The 14,026-nt window shown below is 42.7% G+C and overlaps 1 protein-coding gene across 3 annotated transcripts in view; it reads left to right on the forward strand.

Annotated features, from left to right (window-relative positions):
- Positions 1–14,026, forward strand: part of LOC108883520 (ephrin type-B receptor 1-B) — a 146,984-nt gene that overhangs the window by 84,240 nt on the left and 48,718 nt on the right. For all 3 annotated transcript variants that reach the window (XM_018676752.2, XM_018676751.2, XM_018676750.2), the window contains 2 exons: positions 3,080–3,235; positions 10,932–11,267. In XM_018676752.2, coding sequence (XP_018532268.1) covers positions 3,080–3,235; positions 10,932–11,267 — 492 coding nt within the window. The remainder of the gene's footprint in view (positions 1–3,079; positions 3,236–10,931; positions 11,268–14,026) is intronic.

A 14,026-nucleotide genomic window follows, 5' to 3' on the forward strand; every position in this document is an offset into this window, starting at 1 on the left:
CCATCTCTCTCTCTCTCTCTCTCTCTCTCTCTCTCTTTCTCTCTCTCTCGCTCTCTCGCTTTTGCCCCTATCTGTTTCTCACCTCCCTCTCGCTCTGTGAGGCAGATCAGTGAGCAGCTAATTAATGAGTTTAATGTTAGGATTCATGCACATATTATGTGTCCATTAGAAAAAGAGCATTAGCACCAAGGTAGGAGTTATAATCTAGGCGGACATTCATCCTGTGCATGTGTGTGTGTGTGGCTGCCTGTTTGTTTTTGCCTGGCTGTCACTTATCTCCCCTCCTATAATGCTGATCGCAGCATCTTCTGTTGTCCAAGGAGAGGCAGTAAATTATCTCAGGTTCTGTAGAACATATGCTAGTCAAGTGGCGGAAAATGTGGGGACGCCATCTCCTTCATTGGGGTCAACAGTGGTTACATGTGTTGCTGTGTAAATCAGTTCAGTAAATGTACTCTAGATGTGAGGATAGCATTGATGCCAATTCCCAAGGTTATAGAGTGCCTATGTTTCTTTGTGTGTGTGCACGTGAGTGTAAGAGAGTGTGTATATGCATTGTTCTGCTCACAGGTTTGCCTTGAGGCGCTTTTGCCGCACTACTATCTCAGACAGCTGATTCAGCACAGCCTCCCCTTCTTTTTCTTCTTCACTTTTTGCCGATTTATGAGCGTCCAGGCTAGCTACTGTCTGTAAACACACAACCCGAGGGCAGAGCCTAATGCACATATTCTGCTCACACCCCATTAAACACACACTGAACAACTTATTGTGATCCCTTTTCATAAGAGTCAGGGCAATAGATTTGAAGCTTGCACGAGCCGAGCATGTGCGTGTATGTGCGTGCGTGCACATATGCATGCGAGTGGTCCTCTGCTCACCCTGATGTATGAAATTTATACAGCAAAGATGATGACACATAAGTTCTCTTCCCCCTCTCCTGCTGAAAATGAATTTTTGATCTGTGTTTTATCGTCTTGTAATCTCTGATATCTTTGGAAGTTATTGCTTTATAAAACAGCTCTGCAGCTGGTTTTGCTTCCCCATATGGCCAGGGAGAAATTTTAAGAGTCTCAATGTTCTTGTATTAGAAGGAGCTTGATCTCTTCACACATGAAGTCTGCGTATTACAAGTCAAGAGAGGTTGCAGAACATCCACTCCCACACACTAGAAAAGAATCTCGTACTCCCCTATAGAAACATTATTACCTCTATGGTACTCTCTTACAAACCCTGCAGAACTCTTTTATATTCTTCCATACATGCATCTATAGTTGCAAGACAGCTCTGGAGCACCCACAGCATAGCCAATGTGTTTCTCTCACTGGTATATCCTTGTGCACTACAGCTGTGATCTGCCTCACAGCTCCTAGGGTTGTTGTTTAAACTGTTTGCAGTTTGTTATGGTCTGGTCATATATGTGTGTTTGTATGTGATGGTCAGGCCATGTGTGGATGGTGTGTGACTAGACATGAGGTCAGTCAGTTAGCCTCTGGTGTGTCTGTCAGCCACACTAAAAGAGATGGGAGAACAGCCGCTGTCGGGGGGCGGCAGCTTGAGTTGTGTGTGTGTGTGTGTGTGTGTGTGTGTGTGTGTGTGTGTGTGTGTGTGTGTGTGTGTGCGTGCGTGTGTGCGTGTGCGTGTGCATGACGCCTCCTCTTTCTCCTTCACCTACTTTCTTTCTCACTTTTTCTTCATCCCGCCATCCTTCGCTAACAGCCCATCTGAGAGCCTGGCTGAATGGTATGAATGGAGGAGTCATAAAAACAGGAACCTGCCCTTTTTTTTTTACAGCGTAGTAAAGCAGACTCCAGCTTCCTAACCCAGCATCTCAGTGCATTTTTTAATGAAGCATAAAATGTTTTAATTAAATCTTAAAAGCCTGTTGATACAAAGGTCTAAAGGTTCTTCTCACATGGCCGGTGTGCTGTATTCTCCACTGTTTGACCCAGCAGTGAGGAGGAATGGGACCAACTCCTTGGTCATTATTGCTTTAAATAACTCTCCATTTACCAAGCTCCTCATAAATATTGGAATGGATAGCTCTTACTCAGATACAATGGAACCATTTTGTGGTAAGCAAATTCAATACTGATTTAGCTGATCTCTTTTGCTTTTAATATCTGAAAAACACTTAACCACAGGCTCATCATTTTGTTCTGCCGATAAAAGTCTGTCATTGTCTGCAGACCCTCTATGAAAGCTTTGTTCTTGATATATATCTTGGCTGCGCATACGATTTTTTTTTTTTTTTTGCCATAACATTTTTTTTCTTTTTACATGCTACCCAAATGCTCCTGTCAAGAGTGTGGTCTGTGAGAAAAGGAATATAATGTTTTTTTTTTGTTTTTTTTTTTACATAGGCATGAGTATACAGTATACCCTACATCCCATTATTAAGCCACAGTCAAGCCTTTACAGTCTTTTACTCAGGCAAACAGGCACAGCTGGATAAACTGTAAGATGCTTGTCCCATTAAATTTATAACCCCTCCCTCTCTGTAGCACAGCGGCACCACATTTTCCTCCCCCATCAGTAAGCCTGCTAAAATATTAGACATTTATCATAGTTATTATAGTCAGTAAATCCTTCCACACAGTGCGAAAACCCCTCAGCTTTGTATTCTTTTGGGATATGAGGGTAAATGGATTAGGTTATTGCCTAGCCGCAGTGATATCCGCCACAATAATCTTTGTCCTCCACCGCGGCCTTTAGAATTTAGAACTCTTGACACATCACGGTGATGTCCGCGAAGTGCTGGTAATGACAGAATGATGTGTTGCCCTATGTTACTTCACGTTGCCTCATGTCTTGTGTTAAAATTTGTACCTGAACATGATTTGTGCCACAGTGCAAGTGCTACAGCTGGTTCGCCAGCTGACCACTGACAGGCCTATGCACTCTGCGTCTGTGTGAAGCAATACAGTCAGCAGGGTATATTACTAATCTGAAAAAACATAATCAAAAGGAAAACAAAACATGCCATTATTAGTGTAATTAAACAGTCATGTTGTATACTCAGAATGCAAGCTGAAAATGATTTTTTTTTTTTCATTCATTTTCTGTTTTTCTGTTCTCACAGCGTGCCCACCGGGTACCTTCAAGTCAACCCAGGGTCCTGGTCTGTGTCTACAGTGTCCTCCTAACAGCCGCTCCACAGCTGAGGCTGCCACCATCTGTGTGTGCCGCAACGGCTACTACCGTGGGGATGCTGATCAGCCGGACGAACCCTGCACAAGTAAGTGCATTGTGTATGACCTTACATACACGCATTAACACTGTCACACACTTACATTTGTGTAGGACAAATATCTGTAATAGGCATATCCATGTACGCATTATCCACTCCATATATAACATCAATATTGAATGGACTGGACCTCTGTATTGTCAAAATGACAGTGTAGAGCTTTATTTTTTTACTCTTTTGGTGTCTCTTTCTCTGCGTCGTCAAAGCGGGACATGCACTAGCATTTAAGTTTCCAGAGCCCTGGTTGTCTTCTCAGTCTAGTCATAATTACTACATTGCAGGGTTTCCATCACTGACGTCTCCATCACATTGCCAATATGCTTCCTTTCTGTTTCCTCTCAGTTATCTCCCTCTCTCCATCGCTCTTCCTCGCTGTTGTTCTTTCTTTCTGTCTGCTATCATCCCCCGAAGTCCTAATTACTCAGGCAGATGCTGCGAAGCTTCGACACTGTCCTGCCGTTATCCACTGGAGATCCAATAAGGCCTCTCACAGCATCATAGTTATCTTAATATGATGTAAAAGCAATATGCTAAGCCTTCCTGCTGTCCCTGCTGACGCTCAGTTACACAGAAGGATAGCACGGTTAGACCCCCAGAAAGTTTGTTTACCTCTCTTCCTTCACTGCCACTGGGGAGTGTCTTAATGGTTCGTTCTCCTCACAACAGCAGACCTGGAAGCATTATTGGTGTGGTTATGTATTCATTTAGCCCTGATTTATTCTCATAGACCTGGCTAATTGGCCTCAGGAATGAGCTCTGGACCACACTCCTTTACGAATCGGTTCGCAGCTGCACAGTGTAGCCTTCACGACTAAAACGTGTATCGAATGCACCTCTTTCACCGTGCATCCTTTTTATAACTGAGTAAGTGCCTTAAAGCTGCAGAGGAATCTCAATGCACCACAGCTGTCTGTCTGACCGTTTGAATGCTTCCCAAGTGTAGCCGTCTGCACCTTTAGGCTCTGGATGCTCTCAACGGATGACACCCCATTCTCACCTTGAGTTTTCTCCACCCTCCCGTGGTGTACCACAAAGCTCTCTGGTGAATTGGTGAACGCTCCATCAAGTATAGCATCTGCCTGTACCTTGAGGCCTTAAATTTTCCCCAAGCAATCTGCACAACAGCTCCCCAGTGGAACCTCTTGAACAGATCCCTCCGGTCTGTGTTCAGTTTCCAAATGCAGCTTGTGTTACTTTTTTCTGTTTTCAATCATGGCACTTCCTCTTCATCTCCTCTGTTGTGTTCTTTTTCCTCATCTGCTTCACAGTCTGTTTTCCTCTCATGCTCTGTATGATTTCAGTCCTCGGTATATTTTAACATTTAAGCTAGAGTATTTTTGGTTTTTTAATGATAACACATCCTAGGTGCTTAGCTGCATAACAGTTCATAAGTTAAAAAAGGGAAAAATGCCCACGATTATAATCATAATCACACAGTGCACTACAAAATGAAATATTCATTACAAGAGACTATATCCCAAGTCTTTGAAAAATACTTTTTATTTCCCATGTATGCACTCAAAATGTCCTTCTGAGAATTCTTTTTTCAATTGCCCCTTTTAACATTAACATCTTAAACCAACTTAAGTTCCTCCTCAATTTGAATTAATGCAATTCATTTCCAGCAGCACATTCAAAACCTCCTCTGAAGGTTGAACCACACAGTAGCCGCTGAGCTTGATTCTCAGGGTGCCCTAGATCTCAGCAGGGGGGGCCAGTGAGATCATGCCAGTAAGAATGTCTTTAATACTGTGGGTCCTGATAAGAGCACTGCTTGAGTAGCTTAAATCAGGCCAATCTGTAGCAGCAGAAGCTGTAGCTTTAGCTCTTCGTGCCGGCGTCAGAGGCGTGGGTCCCTGTGTGCTCCAGATCAGTCTGATTAGCTCGCTGATGGATTGTCCAGCGCCTGGCTCTGTCAGCAGGGGGGGTGCCTCACGCTATACACCCCCCCCCACCCCTTTTCCCTCAGGGATATGCCAAGGATGCACTTCAAACCGCTCCACCTCCCATCCCAATCTTCTGTCTTGTGCTGACTCCAGCTCATGCCTGAGGGGGAAGAACACTGAGTGTTCTGTCTCGCAGTGTGAAGCCCACTCCTCTCAGCTTGGCTACTCGGCATTGTGGGCTTTGGGACGGTGGTTTGCATTGTGCTGCATCCTCCTCCCGGGCCTCTCTCCAGGCCCCAGACCCCCAGTCTGACGTACCTCTCTGCCTCCCCAACGGGTGTGCATGTATGAAAAAGAATTAATGTGTATGTGTGAGAATGGTGCGACGGGGGGAGGTCAGGCAGCTCCGGCATGCTGGGCCAGTGGGTTTCTCTCAATGTGTGAGTCAGAAGAGGAGAATGACAAGCTGAGTGGAAACTGAGGGGAGTCAGGCAGCGAAAACAGCGCTGATTGGTCCGTAGGGGAGAAGGGATGCAGTGATGGAGCTTCCTGGTGTGAGGAACAGTGGGGGAGGAAAGGGTGTGATGGCAAAGAAGAAAAAGGGAAGGGATGAAACAAACTAAGATCTGAATCTGTACATTTGAAAGTTTAGTCTTAGAAGGAATGAGGGATTGCAGACAGAGGTACAATACAATGTTATATAAAAACATGCTGCATATGCATGTTTACATCTTGGAAACCACCACTGCCAGCCACTAACCAATTCATGAGGAAAATCTTTGGAATGTAATCGAATCAACATAAATATAGGGAATGAGAAGGAAAATAAGATGGTTCTGACGGCATTCGTACCACACTGGCTCTGAATCTTGTGGCTCACACTCAATACTCATATCTGTGGCCTGTCCCCTGAAAGCCTCCTTGAGCCTTGTCAAAAACTGTCTACGCCTTGCAAGACAAACAAAACCCATCAAAATTCCCGACTGAAAGGAACAGGGTTATCTGTTTTTCCATTCTCCCCATCATCCCATTTAGTTTTTTTTTTCCCTTCCTCTTCTTCACTTGCCTTTTCACTGTCTCTCCTTTCTCCTTGTTCTGTTTTCAAAGAGAAAGAGGAGTGAGCCGTCAAAGTGCATAAATATTCTGTTCTTTTTCCACTTCAACTCTGTTGTCAGTTCTGGAGTCAGTTGAGGGTGCTTCCCAGAGCTCAGCAGTCGGCTGGCCAGTTTCCTGTCTCAGTAATGTAGTATTATATAGAGCTAAGTTAAGATAATTCTCAGCCCTACTCTAATCCCTGCACTGGCTTTGAGGACATAATGCTCAGGAGTGGTGTGCACATGCATGCACATACTGTATGTTCAAAAATGACACCAGTCTCTGTCACATCTAAAGCTATATAGATGCAGAGTCATGTGTCTTCATTATAGTTATGGTAGAGAGTAATATGGATGTGGGGTGTGTTATTCTTCAGTCAGTTAAAGAATTCACTTCAGCTTATTTATATTTAATATTGAATCCTCTCATCAACAAGTCATCGTGGATGCATCCACATCTCCCAAGATGCACTGCATGCACACATGCACACTAACACACACAGTCTATCTGTGACTCCCTCAGTCTCCCAGCTAGACAGTAATAGTCCTTATAACATGTTTTATTTCATGTCTCACCAACCCACACAGCCCCTCTTTCTCTCTACCAGCTCCTCTGGCTGCGATCAGTATCCCCACACAGAGACCTTCTGTTGGTCCCTCAAGGCCTGTTTCACATCATAAAAACAAACGTGCTGGTGTCAGATCATCCAAAGGGTGGATGGGTAAACAATGTGCAGAAGTGTTTATTTTTGGGCACTGGGCCACTATTTTATATTAGCATCCAAGGGAAAAAACTGAGTTGTGGTCTTTAATAGCCCATGTGGCACCTTAAAGCCCTTTCAATATAAGGGAAGCTATGTATACCAGTCTGCAAGTCCATCTGTGGCAGTAGCCAGTGATCATACAGTCCCTTTGAGTATCTCATCTCGCATGTACATGCATTGAAGACATGAGGTGTGGCATGGAGCAGTTTATCGTAGCTCTGGAGATAATGCACAGCATGATATTCTCAACCCCACACTCTAAGCCCAGATAAGTTGAATTTACTTTAAAAATTTGAGGAAACTGGTTGCCTTAAAAAAATTAAGTAATGTAAGATGAAAACTTAAGTATATCTAACTTAAAAGCTTGAGGGTACTGGGAATTTTTATTTTCAGTACAGTACACTAAATGCCAAGTTGATTCAACATTTTTTTTTGCAAGGTCAACTGCTTTGCACAATTATTGCACTTAACACCCTTCAGTTAAATGCACTAAATTCCAAGTTGATTTAACTTAAAATAGTTTACAATGGTTTTTGTTTGATGATGTTTTCTTTCTCTCTTTCTCTCTTTTTATTTTTATTATCTATCTGGTTGTACATGTGTATGAAAGAGTATATGTAAGCTATAATATAGAAAGTGAAAAACAAAACAAAACAAAACATACCTATAGTTTTAAAAGCAGATTGTCCAGTACTCTGCAACTGTGAGGGCCTCTCATAACTGAGTGGATTTGAAAAAGAGGTGTGGCGTGACAAAAACTCAAAAATTGTTCATACATTCGCCAATGTCTATAGATTAGTAGAATTTACTCAGGATTGTATAGTAATGGCATCTAACTTAGATTGTTTAAGTGTATTGCAATAAAATTTTTAAGTAAATATAAAATATAAAATACATTCACGTAACCATTTAGCTCATTTGGATCCTTTGCTGGGGTAAAAACTGATGCAAGCACTGCCACTATATATTGTTATTTATCTGACCCTGAAATGATCCTAGTCCATTTGCTTTGTATTTTCATTTTTTACATTGTATTTTTCTGCACAGCTTATGAGGCACAAAAGTACAAGGTGGTGTGATGCAACAAGATGGGTGTTATATCTGCCTGAAGAGCACAAAGCTAGATGTTGGGTTTGTCATAACAAACCTAACCTCATCAAGTCAAGTCTGCTCAGTGACAATTAATAATTTGGCTCCACATTATTCATAAATAAGATGGACTTATAAAATGTGTGATTTATGCTCAAGTTCAAATTTTTATGAAGTAATATATTTTTAATTACAATATGATGTTATACAGCAGAATTATCACTGTGAAGTTTGAGAAGGGTGACACCAGAAACATTTTAAGTTGTGAGAAAAGAAAAATCCCAAACTCTTTCTAAATTACTATGGGATATTGTCAGTTTATGCAACCATATAAATAGCTTAAACAGACTCTTCCTTGAATCACAGTTTTGGCAGCAATGGCATGGTTGCTGCATGAAAACACAAGTGAGTCTAATTGAGTACAACTATATTGATCACGTGAGTAAAACAAACAAAAGGCAGCCAATAAAATAATGTAATTTCATGTTCACTCAAAATTGTTTGTGCCACAGTGTCAGTTATATGCAAAATATTTAATGTGTGGTTCATTGTCTTAAATGTGCATTTATACTCTTGGAAAACGGGGTGAAACAGCCTTTACCATTTCCACAAATTCAACTTACAAGGGCACATCATGTGGCTGCGTCTTTGTATTTGTGCCTTGCCATTCTGTGCTTCCTGGACAACAATATTGATTTCCTGTTTTGAGAGGCCAGTCTGCACTCTCCTTTCCATTTGGTGATCTAGTGTGGTCATGTGCCACTGAGATTGCCATAGCCCTTTAAAAAGGAGGAAAATAATATGTGTGGTGGGGAAGATAGGATTCATCAGAGCACCAGTCATGTTTATACCCCCCACCCCCTTCAAAATCCCTTTTGTGCATAATGCAAGTGCCCATCCTGAACAAAAATAACACGTGTGTTGATATGTCCTCATTGTCCTTGTGCAAATGACCTGGCACTTAACAGTGGTTGCTGTGATTGCGCCGTTAAAATAGAGCCCTCGCTGTGTTGTAATACGCATCAAAAAGGACACGGGGGCTGCTTGGAGATGCCCCCATAACCTAAGTGAAAGAACATGCGCTGTGTGTAAGCACAACCAAATCTGACTGGCATAGCTAAATAAACGCCAGCTGAGAGCCTGTAAGTAACGTTCTCAACAAATTAAATCCTATGGCAAATTACAACAGCCAAAGGCTACAGTAATAGTCTGCAAATCACTGGTTAAGTGGCAGTCACATTTAATTTCTTGTGCTGTCCCTGCATATGTGGAGCCTAGCCATAATTGGGACGAAGCAGTGCAATGCTTAGCTCACACCTCAACCAGGATTTTTTTTTTCCCCCATCGTTGCATGAATACATTGATATAGACAGTGCAGATGCAGATACATGGAAGCGGATAGTTCAGGCATGTGTGTTTGTGTCACATGCATTTTCCACATGAGCAGATGTACATTGCTTTTCACAGCAATGCAAGTTTGGGGGCAAGTGCATGTGTGTGATTAATGATACAGAGGATACAAGCAGTGTGAGTAACATATGAAGTGCCTATTGTGTGGTCCCCAAGGGAAAAAGCTAAAATGCTGCCAATTCCCTCGTAAGGCCTTTTCCTACCAACACACACATCCGCATACAATACATCTGGTAGCATCCAAGGACCAAATTATGTACCATTTGACCATGTATTTGGAGCACTATCTGTCTTCTCAGCCAGACCATAATAATCACACTATGGAGGTCACGCCCTTCCTGTCACTGACCTCTCCGTTGTTGAGGTGCTGAGTTGAGGTCGCAGTAGTAACAGTGCCGTTCCCTCACCCTTGTGTTCTCTGTCGCTTTGTCCCAGCTCCCCAGGGCTATCCCACATGGCTTTGCAGCAACAATGATTAATTGTGTCTGTGTTGACTGAAGTAACTATCTGCCCTATGCCCACAGAAGTGGGGAACTCAAGTGCTGCATCAAAACTATGCTTTAAAATCTATATGTATTCCTCTTGTTGTCATATTTTTCCCATGGGTAAAAAGAGAGAAGAGGAAAGGAAGTATAGTATGTTAGCGTTCTGCAAAGGGTCTCTGGAGTTGAATTAATTTTTAGTTTCACAGTCGTCGTGGATCTAGAAATGAGTCAGTTTAACTTCTCTTTTAATGATAAAGGTCAGGCTTTATGCAGGATAAATTGGTACCAGATCAGCTCTGCAGGGCAGCCTCACTCAACCTAAGCAGCACTGACTAAGGGCTTTGGCAAGCTTCTGCTTTATCGGCAGTATGTGGTATCTGAGAAGAAAGAGCTGCATCTGAGCAGCCGGAGGGACACGGAGCCTCAGTTAAGCAAAACTCTGCACTGCCATTTGAGCAGATTTTAACTCTTAAAGAATTGCGCTGCTATTGCGGCAGGCTGAATGAGCCACTTTTCTGCCCCCTAATATTTATCCACCACTCAAGCAAAACAATAGTTTTATTATTTCTTGATTTCTTTCTGAATGTCGCCTTTGAGTTTCTGCTCCAGCTGCGGGCTATGAGGGAGTGAATGGGACCGTGAATCTCCAGAGCCACTTGGATAAGAATACTCCATGCAACACTGCATTTTGCTAAATAACCAATGTTTGATAGACACAAACGTTTCGCTGTATGATCTCTCTGGGTGTGAATGGAATAAATTAGCATCCCAATTGTGCTGAAGATGAAGGAAAAAAGTAAAAGTTGCTCTTAGACACTTACATTTATTACAGTTTTTAAATTGATTAAATTGATCTAACAGCAGGCAGATGTCTAGAAGAGTATTTGCAGTATTTTGCGCTACAAAGATCATGACAGGTTTCCTTTGGCTTACATCGTTTCTCCGTTCATCTACAGGTGTCCCCTCCAGCCCCAGGAATGTGATCTCTATTGTGAATGAAACCTCTGTGATCCTGGAGTGGCATTCCCCCAGGGAGACAGGCGGCCGGGACGACGTCGTCTACAACATAGTGTGCAAGAAGTGTCGGGCCGACCGGCGCTCCTGCTCCCACTGCGACGACAATGTGGATTTCGTCCCGCGACAGCTGGGCCTGACCGAGACCAGAGTGTTCATCAGCAACCTGTGGGCTCACACCCTCTACAGTTTCGAGATCCAGGCTGTCAACGGAGTTAGTAATAAGAGCCCGTATCCAGCCCAGCATGTCTCCATAGACATCACCACCAATCAAGCTGGTAAGTGGCTGCTTTGTCTAGATGTGATGATGATGGTGATGATGATGTGGTGGGAGTGATGATGATTTCAATGCAGATCCATTTACAGTATCATCATCATCATGTTGCTTTCCATACTGCTATTGATGTTTTTTTCAAATCTTTCATCTGTAAGCAATAGTTTTACTCCTGCCTTAATTTTATTTCATTTTACACGTCTGAAAGGGCAAATCCTGCTATTACTGCATAAATGTGTATCACTTAAACTCATAAGTCCATCATTCTGTGCAATGTGCATTTCAGAGTCTCACTTCACGGCATAGCTGACTGCAGGGTTACTAAGATTTCACATTGCTCCACCATGAATAATGACTTTAGAGCTTGAAGCATGGGGCCAGCTGGTTCAGTGAAAGTTATACATATACATTCATGCTCTCTTTCTAGGGTTCTCTTTGCCTGAATCTGAGTAATGGCTTTCAGACTCAGAACCAGCACACATTTTGCGGCAGGACAAGCGCAATTCACTGTACCATCTCTCTTGTCTTTGTAGTTTATTTACACATTGAATTTGATGATAGAAATGTCCCCAGATTGCATTTCTCTGTGGGCATTCCAGGAATTCTTGCTTTTTAACACTGGTAAAGGCAATCATGCAGCTACAAACAACACAAGTCAATTATGAAACCTCTGTTTTGAGGTTCACATCCGGAGGTTGGGGGCTGGTTGCTTCACAGACACATCACTTTGCTGTTTAATTTGGTCTTTGTTTAATGAGACTTTGTTTTGAGATCAATGCTGCGTCGCACGTTGGTACGTCTCACTTCACGGAAGGCTACACCCCAGTTAAAACCAGTCTTTAAATCTTCCGATTTATACACTGGCACACTCCTGCTCCGTGGATTAACAAAAACAACAGGAGATTTAATCTTATTTAACTCTGTGCCTTTCATATATTTGATTTACATTAAGCATTTGATATTAGGTGTGAAAAACAAATCACTGTCGCTGTTCTAAGCCCTACACTATTCTAAGTTTTCCAGACATAGACATGTTGATCTACAGGTTTCACCTTTAAGTGTTGTATAACTCCTATCCAGGTTCTGTTCAATAATTTAATGTCAGACTGGAGGAGACCGAACCCAAGATAGATACATGGACAGCTGCTGTTTTCAGGCCAAGTTGAAATATTCTTCACTCCCACACACTCTCTCTGTCCTCTATCTCCTTGTCTGTCTCTCTCTGTGTTTCTGTTTGTGTGCATGTGTGTGTGTGTATGTGCATTTGCTGCCTTTGCCTGTGATGGATCTGAGCCCAGCCAATGAAAATGACCTTCATCCTGTTATTTTTCTGCATGTGTGTGTGTGTGTGTGTCTCTTTCCTTTCTTTCTCCCTGTCCATCTCTGCATGTTTGTGCATGCGTGTGTGTGCTCTTCCTGATCCTCTAACTGAGCCTGTGATGGGATCTGAGCCCAGCCAATGGAAATGACAGGTCGAGGGTATTGTCTTTGCTGGTCCTTTTACAGCGTTTTTCATGCTCTTGTAGGTCTTTGACTTGTACACAGAGGCACCTATCGAGGGACAAGTATTGACCAAGTGAAAAATTTAAATGAGGCTCTCTTCATTTTTCTGTGTTTCTGCAGATGAGGCGGACCGTGAAAATCGCAGTGCGAGCTTGTGGGACCTAATAACAGACAGTTACAGTGTGGTGAAAAGCGAGAGATTGTTGGTTGAGTTCTAACTGGCAAGGTTCCCATAAGGAAACCTTTGGTCCCTGGAAACTTTTGTTGGCCATGCACTATGATTTTCTGTGTCGTGTTTTCTGCCACATACAGTGAGCACTTGTGTCGGCAAATACGTATTCTGATCCAGTGGTGAAATATCTACTGTTGAATGAATTCAGAATTACTGCTTTGCAGAATGGACTTACCTAAGACTGCTGGAAGAGATATTGCTTTATCCAGCTCCCTTTTGTATAGTAGTGCATTTTGAAATTAAATTTGGCCCAGTTGGTGGAGGGCATACCGTATTTGATTACAGCGACTCGGAATGTAATGACCAACTGAACTTGTCTTTTGTCTGAGAATGAGTCAGGAGAGGAGTGGGAGGGAAGACAGGGCAGGAAGGAGAAAGCAGGCGCCTTTTTTTTTTTTTGTCCAGACTGCGAGACTGTGACAGTGAAGGAGAGGAAAATGAGGGAGTAAATAGGTCTGATTATCAGGGTGGCCTAATGGTGCTGACTGTCCCCATTTGACAGGCTAATAGCACACTTGACAGATAGATGTAGAAGAAGCAATGCCCAAGCCTATTGTTGAAGTCTGCTGCAGTAATGAGGTGTCTGCCAGTAATCTGCCAGGCCTATGTCCAGCCCTATGTGGCCCTTTATAGCCAGGTAATTGCACTGTTGCTAGTTTCAACGGGGTGGGGGGGTTCCATTGGCAGGACACTGAAGTAAAAGTGATTATTGTTAATAATTCACTTCAAAATCTAAAGCAGACACACTCTTTAGAATGAAAGGCTCTATTTTTGTTGGTTCACTGAGACTGTTGCACTAATAAATACAACCTTGAAATCCTCTTGTCCATTCATTTGGTATTTTTGTGCCCTATGTCCTCACATTATGCAAGGTTGGGAGAGGTGGAGTAACAAAATGCAAGCTCCATGTAAATGAAGTAGCAACAGGAGAGCTGTTGGTGTTTTGTAAAAACTGAGCCCTGAGGACCATTTAAATTCCCGGTACAGCGCTAGTCATCATACATGAAATTGGGTCATCAAGCCAATAC

Source organism: Lates calcarifer, linkage group LG4, assembly GCF_001640805.2.
Source record: "Lates calcarifer isolate ASB-BC8 linkage group LG4, TLL_Latcal_v3, whole genome shotgun sequence".
In the NCBI taxonomy this organism is placed as follows: Eukaryota; Metazoa; Chordata; class Actinopteri; family Centropomidae; genus Lates; species Lates calcarifer.